Below are 12751 nucleotides of genomic sequence, written 5' to 3'. Positions count from 1 at the left end.
GGTTCTCCGAAATCTTACTGCAAAAAAACACAATTATTTGCTTTTTGATTTTCTAAATTTTTTAATTGGTTTGAACCCCATTAATAACCTACAAGAGAACCAATTGTAGTTTTAAGTGAAATATCTTATATTGCTGACTTTTTTTTTATATTTATTGACTTATTAGATTATATTAGATATTCCAGAAATTTGATGTGTTAAGCAGGGCAACCCACTTTTTTTATTCTAAAAAGTTTAGGATAAAATGAATCACAAACACACACACATAGAGGGACAAAACGTATTATCGTTAGTGCCTTTTTAGTATTTTTTTAAAAAAGAAATTGTTTATATTCCTGATACCTAATAGGCCAGATTCTTGATACAAATCAATGTAGCAATGTACAAATTTTTTTTGTGTTACATTTTTTCCTTTTTTTGTTGAAAATATCGATCGGATATCAATATCTACACTAGAGATACAGAGTTTTAGTGGAATTACACAGCAAAATCAAATACTGCCGACAGAAAATTAAAGCCCGCCGTTAGTATGTAATGGTACTCTCCCATTCATCACTATACCAAACCGGACCCGCCCGTGCATATTTTTCGGCCGGTAAGAACCGATCCCGACAAATCGGACAAGTCATCTTGCGGCAATCCACAATCCAACGATCCAAGCAATGATCATGAAACACATGTCGACAGTTCGGAAGTTGCCTAATGTTATCATCGGACTCAAAATCAGAGAGACACACCGTGCAGCAGTCTTCAAGATCGGTCTGAATATCCGAGAAACGAACCACCGGGGAAATCTTGTCAGCAAGACTCACCGTCGTGAAGGTTTCGGGTCTGATCGGGTCCGGTCGAGGAATCTCGTGGTCTAGAAATCGAGGTAAACTGATGTAAGGACAAAGAGCATCGACCAGGTCTCTAAAGAAACCGATGACGTAAAGCGTCTTAAGTACGTATCCTGGAATCTGAAGCTCCTTAAAATCTGTCGGAAGACCCATTGAAGATAGAGTGAGAAAAGAGAAAGCTAGAGATGTGGAACATACATAGACAAGTATAACTGTATATATATAGATCCTAAGATTTTTAGTTATATAAAAATATTTTTTTTAGCATAATATAGTTGAAGCCGGCGGCTAAAGATAAGGACTGCAAAATGAAATAGATCAACAATGGCGGTATTATATAAATTTTATATTACTGTTGACTAGATTAATAGGAATCTTGAGATGGTCTCATAAAAGGCAATGATTCAGCAACTAGTCGAAGAAAATGACTAGAATATCAAAACAAGAAACGTTGATGGATCCCTCTTGGTAAACATTGAAAAGCAGTATTTTTAAAACCGGACCAGAAACTGAACCAAAAATTATATAGATCATGGTTTAATAGTTCGACCGAGTCAAACCTGAAAAATCTGGTTTAATATTTATTGAGTATATAAATTAAAAAATAATATTAGTAAATATAAAACATAATTAAAATATAAATAAATTTTAAACTTAAACATTATAAATATAAACTAGTTTTACGTTTATATGGATGATTTTTAGATTTTTTATAGTTTTAATGTTTTTGAGATCTAATTCGGTTATGTGATTGGTTCATGACCGAACCAGTTTTTAGATCCAATCCGACTATGGTCGAATCCGGTCTAACCATTGGGTCGGTTCGGTTTTAAAAACACTGATAAAAAGTATATTTAAATATACATGGTGCACAAAAGAAATATACGTTTTAAATATTTTGTATATATTTTAAGCGAAGTACCAAATTAATATCCATTGGGGATGTAGCTCAGATGGTAGAGCGCTCGTTTAGCATGCGAGAGGTACGGGGATCGATACCCCGCATCTCCATTGCTTCGTGTCTTTTTTCCATAATTTTGCCATTTTATGTTAATAATTTTTTTATTATTGGAGCAAGATAAATGGGCCTTTTGGGTTTTCGCTACGAAACCCATTGGTATACAACACAACACGTCCTCGTACTTATTCACCTGCGATGAAGTCATTTACTCATTATTTGATTCTTTATTCACTTTTTTTTTTGCTAAAATCTTTATTCACTTTATACATAAGTGATCAATAAATTACAATGTCGACAGAAAAAAAAAAGTGATCAATAAATTTTGGTTTAATGTCTCTACGGCAAACAAACAATACCCAATTAGAACAGTGGAAGCACTGAGAAGAAAACAGTCCTTAGAATGGCGATGAGTAAGAAGAAAACATAACTCGGGTAACAAGAAAGATCGTTATACATCACTTTCTTGTATACAAGATAGCTTTTTAAACACTAAAAGGCTAAAACCGCCAATAACATGAGATGAAGCAGAAATGGAACTTTTTTTTTTTGAACAACTGCAGAAATGGAACTTAAACATTATCAGATAGCCTGCAAATGGTTAAGCTGATCGAAGAAGAAGAGTTTTGGCCAGCTTTGGCTTCAGAATTGGATGAATTCTTTCATCTCCGTTCTTCGTTTACTTTGTTTTCCCTATCTTTTATTTATCGTGATTTCAATTCTCGTGCTGATCTCCTTGCTAAAGGAGCTCGTGCGAAAGGTTATGAATTTTCTCATGTAAACTTTTTGGTTCCCCCGGGGTTAGCTCAGACTAACCCACTCGAACCGGCTTAATAAAACATGGTGCTTTGTTGTCAAAAAAAAAATAAAAGACCAATTGCGCACGTACTTATATGTGCTAGCAACAGAGGTGTTCTCAGGCTTATTGAAATTAAGATAGGTCATGTAACTCGTTATATCCAGTGCCGGTCCAAGGCTTACGTCGCGCCTAAAGCGGACAAAAAATTATACTCTTAAATATAACTAATTTTTATTGCATATTTAAGTATGTTTTCAAAATAATGCAATATACTATTAAATTCTAATTTGTTTACAGAAACAAAATAAAATACAAACAGATAATATCATTTTATTCATGAATTAAAATTTTAACTGATGAAATTTGAATAACTACAATATTTAAGCCAAATTGTTTCTATTAATATACATGGATTAATATTATTGACAATCCATTTACTTGGTTACTAATCTTATTTTTTAAATATTTTCTATTAAAAACATAAATTGTATAATATAACAACATATGAAGCGATGAAAATAACATCATGAGAAAAGCGTGAAAATATTAAACTTCTTCTTTGACACTTAAACTAGTTATTGATGGTTTGAAAAATATAAGATGCCAAGGTTACGATGGAGCGAGTAGTATGAAGGGTGAATTCAATGGTCGCCGGCTTTGATTTTAAGGGAAAACAGTTCAAGCTATTATGTTCATTGCTTTTCTCATGAGTTTCAGTTGGTTGTAGAATTGGAGAGGCAGTCGCGAAGAAACATTTTGAAGTTGATGATTTTTTATATGATTTCTAAATTATTGAATGCAATTTGAGCTTTTTGCAAATGACAAGATATACCTAGAGAAAAATACTGTACGGATACTGAAAAAAAGAATTAACAATAGTGAAATTTGCATAGGAAAAGGGAAGAGTCAAGAGCATTCTCTTGCAATGCCAGCAAATACTCGTTGAGGTTCTCATCGTAAGACATTAGTTCTTTTGGTCAAGTTTTTTCAATTTTTATTGAGGTGCTTTAGTATATACAGAACAAACCCTTAGTGAATCAAATAAATGACAATCATATGGTCTTATTAAATACTTTGTACTTTTTATTTCGTCTTCTATATGAATTTGATGCTCCTTATAAAGTTTAGTGTTTTATATAATTAACCATTAAACATGAATTAATTTTAATAAAATATTCAAAAATAAAAAAGTTTTTAACAAAAAAAAAAGTTCTATTGTATTATTATTGTCAAAATCCAAAATAATAATATTTTTCAGTAGATAAATTTCTTAACATGTATTTATCGAATAAAAAATTAAATTTTGAATTAAAAATCATTAAATACTCTGGATAATTGTGGGTTTATATTAACTATGTTTTGATAAACATAATTGAAGATCTTGATAGCTATGAAAAAAATTAAAATAAAAGCACAACCAAAATTATATATAAAGAGATTTCTGCGATATATATATATATATTTAGTGAAAGATTTCGTCATATGTAAATAGTTTTATGTTCAAGTCGTTATTGATTTTGTAAATGTATGACAATAAATTATTTTATTAGTTTTTAAATTAATAATATATTTATGAATAAATATTAGTAATATAATTATGTCCGTACAGAGGACCAAACACCTAGTTACTATAAATTAATGTTTCACAGTTATCTTTTTTTAGGATCTTAGAAAATAAAAATTATTGTCAAATAATTATCTACAATTATTATTAAATACTTTTTAAAGGATTTTTACAAATCATTTTTTTGTTAATATCATGTTCATTATAAAAATAAGAAAAAGGAAACTTTTACTTTTATTAACTAAATTACTTATAATATCATATTTATTATCAAATTCTTTTAAAAAGGAAAATTGCTATCACCTTTTTTTTTAATTTTGTTTGACATGTGATGCAATTGTCTTAATTAACAATTTTGAAAAACTAAACTTTATATTCTTATAAGATCTATTGGTTAAGAGAATTTTTTTTATTTTGGAATAACATATTGGCTAAGAGATTGAATATCATTAACGATGCTTTAAAAGACCTAACAGAACTCGAAAGGTTTTTCTAAGGCTCAGAAACAATAAAGTCTGAGGATCTCGGGGTTCTTCTGTCTCTAATCTTGTCTTATTCAAATCCTCAAAAAGAGTGATTCAATGGCGAAGGAACTGGCGGAAAAAGCTAAAGAGGCGTTCTTAGATGACGACTTCGATGTGGCTGTTGACTTATACTCCAAAGCCATTGACTTGGATCCCTCTTGCGCCTCCTTCTTCGCCGATCGTGCTCAGGCCAACATCAAACTCCTTAACTTCACCGGTAATAATCTCTTCCTAACACCGAAAAGCTCCTGTCTTTATGTAATTCGATCTGTTCATAGTGGAACCAAGTTCGATTCGTTTAGTTTTAGGGTTTCCGTGTAATCCTACAACGACTAGGAACAGCTAATCTAGTTATGGTTTTGGTTTCTTATATTGTTTGTGTTCCTTAGTAAAGAACTGAACTACTTGTTAGATTGTTTGATCTAAAACTTTTGTCTTTTGTGCGAGCAGAAGCTGTTGCAGATGCCAACAAAGCCATCGAGTTGGAGCCTACTTTGGCCAAAGCTTATCTCAGAAAGGGGTATGATACAATATGATATTGTTATATATATATATATATATTTGATTTTAATTATAGCTTATCTTCCCGTACTATTCTGTATCTACATCGTCTCTCTGTATTAACTTTGATGTTTTTTTATCTTCTCATATTATACTTTATTTGCAGCACTGCTTGTATGAAGCTAGAAGAGTATGCTACTGCTAAAGCAGCTCTTGAGAAGGGCGCTTCCGTTGCACCTAATGAATCCAAGTTTGAGAAGATGATAGATGAATGCAACCTTCTCATTGCAGGTTTTTACATCAACTCCTTAGCTTAAGAGAAAGTGTGCTAAATGATTCTCAACAATTATCATCTGCTGCTAGTCTTGGATTTATAACATAATCTTTTAATGTCTTTTCAGAAGAAGAGAAAGATTTGGTTCAACAGGTGCCACCGACTTTGCCTTCAAGCTCTACAACACCACTAGCAACCGCAGCTGATGCTCCTCCTGTTCCAAGCCCTGCACCACCTGCCAAACCTATGTTCAGGTAGTTTAGTCGTTGGAAGTGTTCTTTCCTATTTTTTTTTTAACTTCTTGAAACAATGAGTATCTCAAACTCTATGGTTCAACAGGCACGAGTTCTACCAGAAGCCAGAGGAGGTTGTGGTGACAATTTTCGCTAAAGGAATACCAAAGCAGAACGTGAATGTAGAGTTTGGTGACCAGATTGTGAGTATCCTGCAATTAGATCATTGCATTACTTTCGTCAGATGAATGTGTACTGATCTGAGATATCTATTTGGGCTTTTTTGCAGCTGAGTGTTGTAATTGATGTTGCTGGAGAAGAAGCGTATCATTTCCAGCCAAGATTGTTCGGGAAGGTATATATATATTTGATAAATTGAATTGTGTGATTTTGTATTCATTGTCTTACTAAATCATTCTTCATGGATGTTATATAGATAATACCAGAGAAGTGCAGGTATGAGGTATTGTCAACCAAAGTTGAGATCCGTCTCGCAAAAGCAGAGATAGTCACTTGGGCCTCCCTTGAATATGGCAAAGGGCAAGCTCTTCTGCCTAAACCCAATGTTGCATCAGGTTTTTTTTTTTTAAACCTTCACACATTTTTGTTGCAGTTCATTTCAGCAGACACCATCTTCGTGTTTATTTTATTAGTTCCAGTTGTAAAACCTAAAACACCCTATTCTCATGTAACTCTATGTTCATATGCAGCAGTGTCTCAGAGGCCGGTGTACCCATCCTCTAAGCCGGGAAAAGACTGGGACAAGCTGGAAGCTGAAGTGAAGAAACAGGTTCCTCTTTTAGCTCCACAAGCTTGGCTTTACTTTATTTCATACTATTTCTGCTTATCGCTTTTGAATGTGCAGGAGAAGGATGAGAAGCTAGATGGAGATGCAGCTATGAACAAGTTTTTCAGCGACATATACCAGAGTGCAGATGAGGACATGAGGCGAGCCATGAACAAATCATTTGTAAGCTCATCTATCTCTCTTTTGTCTTAACAACTTATTATTTGTTCTTTTAACTGACGATATATGGTTTTTGGTTTGACAGGCAGAGTCGAATGGGACGGTGCTGTCTACGAACTGGAAGGAGGTTGGGACAAAGAAAGTGGAGAGCACTCCACCAGATGGCATGGAGCTGAAGAAGTGGGAGTATTGACCATCTTTTTAAATCCTCTTTTCTGTTTCTTTGTCAAAAATTATGACAAATCTTTAAACATAAGTTTCTTTTGGTTTTTGCTTGAATCTGTCTTCTACATTCTTGTGTTGTGTTATGAGTAAACGTTAAAAGTTTTTTGTTCTGTTCTTTTCCCGAGACTCTTCTCCATGACATTCTTGCATTGTGATTTTAACTGAGAGATATAAACCCAACTTCCTTGAGTTGAAAAATGTTGTGATCATTACAAAACATAACAAAATTTTGCTTCAATCAAACAGAACAAAGAAAAACAACCTAGCAAAACCAAACTGTAGCCTCAATAGCCTACAGCTTAAAAAATCGAACACATCAGCTTCATTCATTCTTGTCTTGATTCCCCCACTGATACAAAGGTCTTAACCACCTCTTCCTCCCTGCAAAAGAAGTTAACATATCAACCTGATATCTATGTATCTATACTGCGAAAACCAACAAACCATATGGGGAAAGTATTTCACCTTATGTGGTGGGGTTCCTGGCCTAGAAACGTTGTTGAATCCAAATCTTATCTTCTTCTCAGTTGACTTGATGATTTGAAACGAACACGTCAAGCTATCATCAACACTCATCATTGCACCAGCATTATCAAACTCGCCACAGTAATTTGGTGCAGAGAATATCGTCACAAGTTGTCTATTTGCAAAGAACTCATATCCATCTTCCACAACCTGCAATATCAGTAGCAACAAATTGATTTAGTGAATAACTATGTAAACTGGTTCTTACATTAGACATCTAAAGATACACTTTCTTTACCTGATGAGCTCGGCAAACAAGATCAAGGTCATGAGTCTGAAGGAACTCAGCCACTATGTCGGCACCAAAAGTATATGAGACACCTCTCTCATTCTCCCCCCAGCCTTTAACTTCTTTTTCAGGATCAGCCCACAACAAATCACAGAGAACACCCTGATCAGGAACATCGATAGGACGAGGAATCCGCCTGATATCATCCAAGCTCTTGAGATCAGGAGAAAGTCCACCGTGCATACAGAGGATCTTGTCGTCAATGAGAGCAGCAACAGGCAGACAGTTGAAGCAGTCGGTGAAACTCTTCCACAGTCTCACGTTGTATTTTCTTTTGCATTCATCGTAGAAACCGTAGACACGGTTGATAGAAGCGCTTTCGTGGTTGCCTCTGAGAAGAAAGAAGTTGAGCTTGTATTTGAGCTTGTATGCAAGGAGAAGGCATATGGTCTCTATGCTCTGCTTACCACGATCAACATAGTCCCCAAGGAACAAGTAGTTCGCAGCTGGAGGGTAGCCACCGTACTCGAACAAACGCAAGAGGTCTGGAAACTGACCGTGAACATCTCCTGCTCATCATCAACATATCAACTTATTATGGTAGAAGAAAGAGGGTTTAATGGAAGCAACCAAGCACAATGCAAAAAGGTAGGTAAGTATTAATACACAAATAGAGCTTCTTCAGAGCTAAGGAACATGGTTTCTCAGAGACTAAAAAAAGTTAAAGGTCACATCTTTACTAGATAAAACCAGTAAAAAACCATTACTTGAAGTAACAACAACACAATACAAAAGTGTCCTATAGCACAAACAAATCATTTCAAAGTGATTCCCCCAACAACAAAGTTACAAAGCTAAAACATTTACATAAGAAAAAGCATTCTACCAAGAACCCACAACACAAGAAGAAATGCAAGCAGTTAAAAACATGTAAGAAGATTGAAAGGATGGATCTTTGTTGAGGTTTACCGCAAATTTTGATAGGAGCCTCAAGCTCAAGGAGATTAGGCTGGCTGAGAAACACCTCTTTGGAAGCATAGCAGAGCTGCCGTATCTCCACCTCAAGTAGCTTTACCTGCTTCCCCGCCTTGCCGTTATTCGTCTCCAACAGCCTCCGTATTATATCGTCCAGTAAAGTCTCGTCCATCTTACCAACAACCCCTCTTTCTCTCTCACACAGACGAAATCGGATGTATAAGTCGCACCGGCGTCTATGGAGAAGATACACAGAGAGAGAGAGTTAAGTAGGTGAAGAAGACACCGATTCGTTAAAAACCCTAGAACGGCTACTTCATCTTCTCAATATTTCAAAGGAGGAGCGGAGCAGTGGGCCCTACCTGGTTACGGCACGTGTGAAGTTCCAACGCACGTGCGAATCTTTGATTAGCCTTGTCTGTTTGACGTATTCTCGGAATTTGGTGATTGGTCCCTATACTTTTTATTTGTTTAATGTATTGACCCATTTTATTTGTAACTGTTATCTACATTATAAAAGTTTTTTTTTGGTTAAATTATTTTTCGAAAAAGTTTATGACTCTAACTGGTGACATGTTAAAAAAAAAAATTATGGTGAATTCTTTGTTCTTGTAAATTTATATTAATTATGTTGAAATTTTAGTTAAATTATTGAGAGGTAAATCCCATTTTAAGTTTATGAAATTTTGTTTTTACAGTTTTAATGAAGAACCAAACAAAAAAAAATATTTTTTTAATTCTTCGAATTAAATTTTATTTTTTATTTTATTCATTTTCTCCATTCTTATAGTTATCACCAATTGAAGCCATGTTTTATTATTAGGTGATTAAATGATACAACTATTAAAACTTGAGCAACCAAATTAAACTTGGTGGCATCTAACTGGATATTCTTCCCATTGATTCTCTCCATCCTTCTTCAATAACTGGATGCCTCCAAATCCCATTACAAAACCTCAACTCTATCCTTTTCAGAAACCTATCTCAAAAACTCAGTTAATTCCTTTATTCGAAACTTTTATCATCACAACCTTTTCTTCTCTAGTATCAGTCTAATGTATCAATCAATTTTAGGATCCCCATATTTGAATTCAAATCTTTTACTTCTCACCAATCAAAACATTTCTGTTAAGAAATCGTTCTTCTCCTCTTCTCAACAACTTCTTTGCTATTACATTTCTGGTTCGTCTTCAAAATAGAAGGTAAATTACACAATCTCGAGATTTCTATCAATATCTGTTAGATACCGGTTTACTACTTACGGCCATGCCTCCGGTTCCGGGTTTAAATCATCTTGCTTCTTTCGACTTATGAGATAATTATAACTGGACCTCATCGTATTGGGCCTATATTCTCAGTTTGGCGTATGTTCTTACATAACCATAACACATCGCTTTCAAATTTATGATTATTTATGTAGAACATGAAGATAATTTGGTAAAAGATCCATGGCATAATATAACAAAACGTTATATGTAGATTTTTATAGGATGGTTGCAAATTCTTTTTCATGGTAAAATTATTGATGTAATAGACGGTTCCTACTTCCTACTGAATACTATATAATTTATTGACAAAGATATATGAATGTCATTGTCTCTTGACGCAGACCAAAAAGCATGATTCACCTAAAGGAATGGCTTTTATTGTACCAAGTGTCATAAGGCTGGTGGCTTCCATGCTCGCGACACCTGGACGCTACTAAAATAACCAGAAGAATACAGTGTTCGACGAACGGAGCCGTTAAATAGACTTGGTTTTTTAACGGCGTCAAATCTTGGTCCAATGAAAATACGAAATGTTCAGTTGTCCCCACCATCATCATGCCTTTTATCTTTTCCCCAAGCGTCGCTCGAATTTAAAAAAAGGGAGCAGGTGTGGCAACTCAACGGCTCAGATCAAACCAATTCAACGGCTCAGATCGAGTTAAATTTCGTTATAGCCCTTCTTCGAGATCCTTCTCTCATCAGTGTTTAACGTTTGTTGTTGTTTTCTAGAATCGGAAGCACGAATCGATCGGAAACAATGGCGGACGAACCCAAGCACGAAGAATCTCTCCCTAATTTGGATCCGGCGGTGGAAGTTGTGGAGAGAGGATCGTTGATGGACAAGATATCTGAGAAGATCCACCACAAAGGTGACTCGTCGTCATCGTCAGATGACGAGAGTGAGAAGAAACCTTCTTCTCCGTCGTCTCTGAAATCGAAGGTTTACCGTTTGTTCGGCAGGGAGAGGCCCGTTCATAAGGTTCTCGGTGGCGGAAAACGTACGTTTCACGCTGATCTCGTCTCGTTTGTTTCTTCTAGATGTTGATTTGATTTGATCGCTAGTTAGAGCTTGATGCTTCCTTCTAGATGATTGATTTTGCTAGATTGAATCATCATAGATTATCACAGAGATTCTTGCATTAGCTTAAGAGCTTTGTTGATTTTGTTGTAATTGCAGCGGCTGATATATTCATGTGGAAGAACAAGAAGATGTCAGGTGGTGTGCTTGGTGGTGCCACAGTAGCTTGGGTGCTCTTTGAACTCTTGGAGTATCATCTTCTCACTCTGCTGTGTCACGTTATGATCGTCACTCTCGCTGTGTTGTTTCTATGGTCTAATGCCACCATGTTCATTCACAAGTAAGTTCATTGTTTTGTCTCATGAAAGTGGCTTGCTGCCTTCACCATGTTCATTCACAACTCGTTACATTCTTTTTTCAGGTCTCCACCAAAGATTCCTGAAGTACATATCCCTGAGGACCCTCTTCTTCAGCTTGCATCTGGGCTTAGAATCGAAATCAACCGTGGGTTTTCTTCTCTTCACGAGATTGCTTCTGGAAGGGATCTCAAGAAATTCATCTCTGTAAGTTTTAAACATGTTCTCTCAATGTCTCATCGTTAAGCTTTGATTATAAGTTTATAACTCTACTGTCTGTGATGAAATTAGGCTCTGTTCGGGTTGTGGATTCTATCAATCTTGGGAGGATGTTGTAGTTTCTTGACATTGGCATACATAGGTAACAACATATACCATTGCTTCTACCTTCTTTAACACATTTTGTATTCAAACAATGGTAATGATTGGATTTTGGCTTCTTGATTGATCTTCTGCTTGATTCAGCTTTGGTTCTACTCTTCACTGTTCCTCTTGTCTACGACAAGTACGAAGACAAAGTAGACTCATATGGTGAGAAAGCAATGGCTGAGTTGAAGAAGCAATATGCTGTGTTGGACGCAAAGGTATTGAGCAAAATCCCAAGGGGGCCATTGAAGGACAAGAAGAAGGATTAAGAGTTTTTTTCGTGTTTTCTACTCTTTTCTTTTGCATGCATGTGCACAGTGCTCTGGTTTTTAAATGTGGGTTGTGTTGTGAAATGGTAGTCTAAAAGTTATGATAGATCTCATCTCGTTGTTCTCGATTTTACTTGTAAACTGCTGTTTTTCTAGAACTTTATTTTGTGTTTGTGCTATTGGTGGGTGTTGTGGCATGAGAACAAAACTTGTAGTTGACCTCTTGCTATATAAATATTTATGTCTTCTTCACCAATGTTTCCGTGCGCTATCAAATGAAGATTTATTGGCCTACGTGTGTGATGTCCTTTTAAATATAATTAGATTTAAGATGTGGTGCTTCATATTGGCATCAAAGTCAGGATGGCCGAGTGGTCTAAGGCGCCAGACTCAAGTTCTGGTCCTCGTAAGAGGGCGTGGGTTCAAACCCCACTTCTGACAACACTTTTGTTATATATTTTCTTGAGTTTAGATCTCTACCTAAACACACTCTTGGAACATTGTGCATGTCATTAACTTCGAGACCTGGTTTCATTCATATTTTCCGACAAAGAGTCTTGGGTCAACTCTTTAACCTAAAATGTTATCCCTAAATTCACTGTAACTTTCTTGATCCATTGAATTCGGCGTCAGACCTTCTTTTCCCATTAATATCTCGATTTCTTCGTTTATTTGATGACTTGAACATTGGAAACCTTTGAAAACATTTACAACATGTCTCTTTTTGCTTTGTAGGAAATTTACGTTCAGGAAAACAATTCTTTTAATAAAAATATATACTTAATCTGTATTTTAGAGTTAATAAACTTGGTTTTGCCAAAAAATCCAATTATCAAAATTGAATAGAAAAAAAATAGTTTT

The 12751-nt window shown here is 35.3% G+C and overlaps 4 protein-coding genes and 2 non-coding genes across 9 annotated transcripts; 4 read left to right on the top strand and 2 right to left on the bottom strand.

Annotated features, from left to right (window-relative positions):
* Positions 1-266: 266 nt before the first annotated feature.
* Positions 267-1203, bottom strand: LOC106443834 (E3 ubiquitin-protein ligase RHA1B). Its single transcript, XM_013885387.3, has one exon. The coding sequence runs from the start codon at positions 990-992 to the stop codon at positions 525-527; it is 468 nt and encodes a 155-aa protein (XP_013740841.2). The 5' UTR covers positions 993-1203; the 3' UTR covers positions 267-524.
* A 574-nt stretch (positions 1204-1777) lies between these two features.
* TRNAA-AGC lies at positions 1778-1850 on the top strand. The gene has a single exon. It is a non-coding gene; the product is annotated as a tRNA-Ala (tRNA).
* Positions 1851-4576: 2726 nt separating this feature from the next.
* LOC106438799 (protein SGT1 homolog B) lies at positions 4577-6999 on the top strand. 3 transcript variants are annotated; one of them, XM_013880083.3, is made up of 10 exons: positions 4577-4901; positions 5135-5204; positions 5352-5476; positions 5587-5713; positions 5799-5895; positions 5982-6047; positions 6129-6267; positions 6406-6482; positions 6558-6662; positions 6745-6999. In XM_013880083.3, exons 1-10 carry the CDS (start codon positions 4742-4744, stop codon positions 6850-6852), a joined length of 1074 nt encoding a protein of 357 aa, XP_013735537.2. In that variant the 5' UTR covers positions 4577-4741; the 3' UTR covers positions 6853-6999. The 3 variants fall into 3 exon arrangements, with proteins under 3 accessions (XP_013735537.2, XP_013735536.2, XP_048632000.1); XM_013880082.3 differs by having other exon boundaries at positions 6403-6482; XM_048776043.1 differs by having other exon boundaries at positions 6403-6662.
* A 47-nt stretch (positions 7000-7046) lies between these two features.
* Positions 7047-8920, bottom strand: LOC106438801 (serine/threonine-protein phosphatase PP1 isozyme 6-like). The gene is made up of 4 exons (XM_013880084.3): positions 8608-8920; positions 7648-8207; positions 7350-7559; positions 7047-7265 (listed from the first exon to the last, which is right to left on the bottom strand). The coding sequence occupies exons 1-4, from the start codon at positions 8783-8785 to the stop codon at positions 7248-7250; spliced, it is 966 nt and encodes a 321-aa protein (XP_013735538.1). The 5' UTR covers positions 8786-8920; the 3' UTR covers positions 7047-7247.
* A 1399-nt stretch (positions 8921-10319) lies between these two features.
* LOC106438802 (reticulon-like protein B2) lies at positions 10320-12069 on the top strand. Of its 2 annotated transcripts, XM_022716158.2 has the most exons (6): positions 10320-10538; positions 10611-10879; positions 11059-11239; positions 11321-11462; positions 11547-11616; positions 11721-12069. In XM_022716158.2, exons 1-6 carry the CDS (start codon positions 10399-10401, stop codon positions 11888-11890), a joined length of 972 nt encoding a protein of 323 aa, XP_022571879.2. In that variant the 5' UTR covers positions 10320-10398; the 3' UTR covers positions 11891-12069. The 2 variants fall into 2 exon arrangements, with proteins under 2 accessions (XP_022571879.2, XP_013735539.2); XM_013880085.3 differs by lacking the exon at positions 10320-10538 and having other exon boundaries at positions 10568-10879.
* Positions 12070-12247: 178 nt separating this feature from the next.
* Positions 12248-12331, top strand: TRNAL-CAA. The gene has a single exon. It is a non-coding gene; the product is annotated as a tRNA-Leu (tRNA).
* The last annotated feature ends 420 nt before the right edge of the window (positions 12332-12751 follow it).

Source organism: Brassica napus, chromosome A3 (genome assembly GCF_020379485.1).
Source record: "Brassica napus cultivar Da-Ae chromosome A3, Da-Ae, whole genome shotgun sequence".
Taxonomy (NCBI): Eukaryota; Viridiplantae; Streptophyta; class Magnoliopsida; order Brassicales; family Brassicaceae; genus Brassica; species Brassica napus.
This window is presented reverse-complemented; position numbering and strand designations above follow the sequence as displayed.

Bases quoted from the DNA above. Each gene is read 5' to 3' on its own strand.
- LOC106438799 (XM_048776043.1), top strand. From the start codon at position 4,742: ATGGCGAAGGAACTGGCGGAAAAAGCTAAAGAGGCGTTCTTAGATGAC. The intron at 5,896-5,981 runs GTGAGTATCCTG...GCTTTTTTGCAG, and splicing joins TAGAGTTTGGTGACCAGATT to CTGAGTGTTGTAATTGATGT. The intron at 6,663-6,744 runs GTAAGCTCATCT...TTGGTTTGACAG, and splicing joins GAGCCATGAACAAATCATTT to GCAGAGTCGAATGGGACGGT.
- LOC106438802 (XM_022716158.2), top strand. From the start codon at position 10,399: ATGAAAATACGAAATGTTCAGTTGTCCCCACCATCATCATGCCTTTTA. The intron at 11,240-11,320 runs GTAAGTTCATTG...TTCTTTTTTCAG, and splicing joins GCCACCATGTTCATTCACAA to GTCTCCACCAAAGATTCCTG. The intron at 11,463-11,546 runs GTAAGTTTTAAA...TGATGAAATTAG, and splicing joins ATCTCAAGAAATTCATCTCT to GCTCTGTTCGGGTTGTGGAT.
- LOC106443834 (XM_013885387.3), bottom strand. From the start codon at position 992: ATGGGTCTTCCGACAGATTTTAAGGAGCTTCAGATTCCAGGATACGTA.
- LOC106438801 (XM_013880084.3), bottom strand. From the start codon at position 8,785: ATGGACGAGACTTTACTGGACGATATAATACGGAGGCTGTTGGAGACG. The intron at 8,208-8,607 runs GTAAACCTCAAC...GATGATGAGCAG, and splicing joins GGCTCCTATCAAAATTTGCG to GAGATGTTCACGGTCAGTTT. The intron at 7,560-7,647 runs GTAAAGAAAGTG...CTGATATTGCAG, and splicing joins TTGTTTGCCGAGCTCATCAG to GTTGTGGAAGATGGATATGA.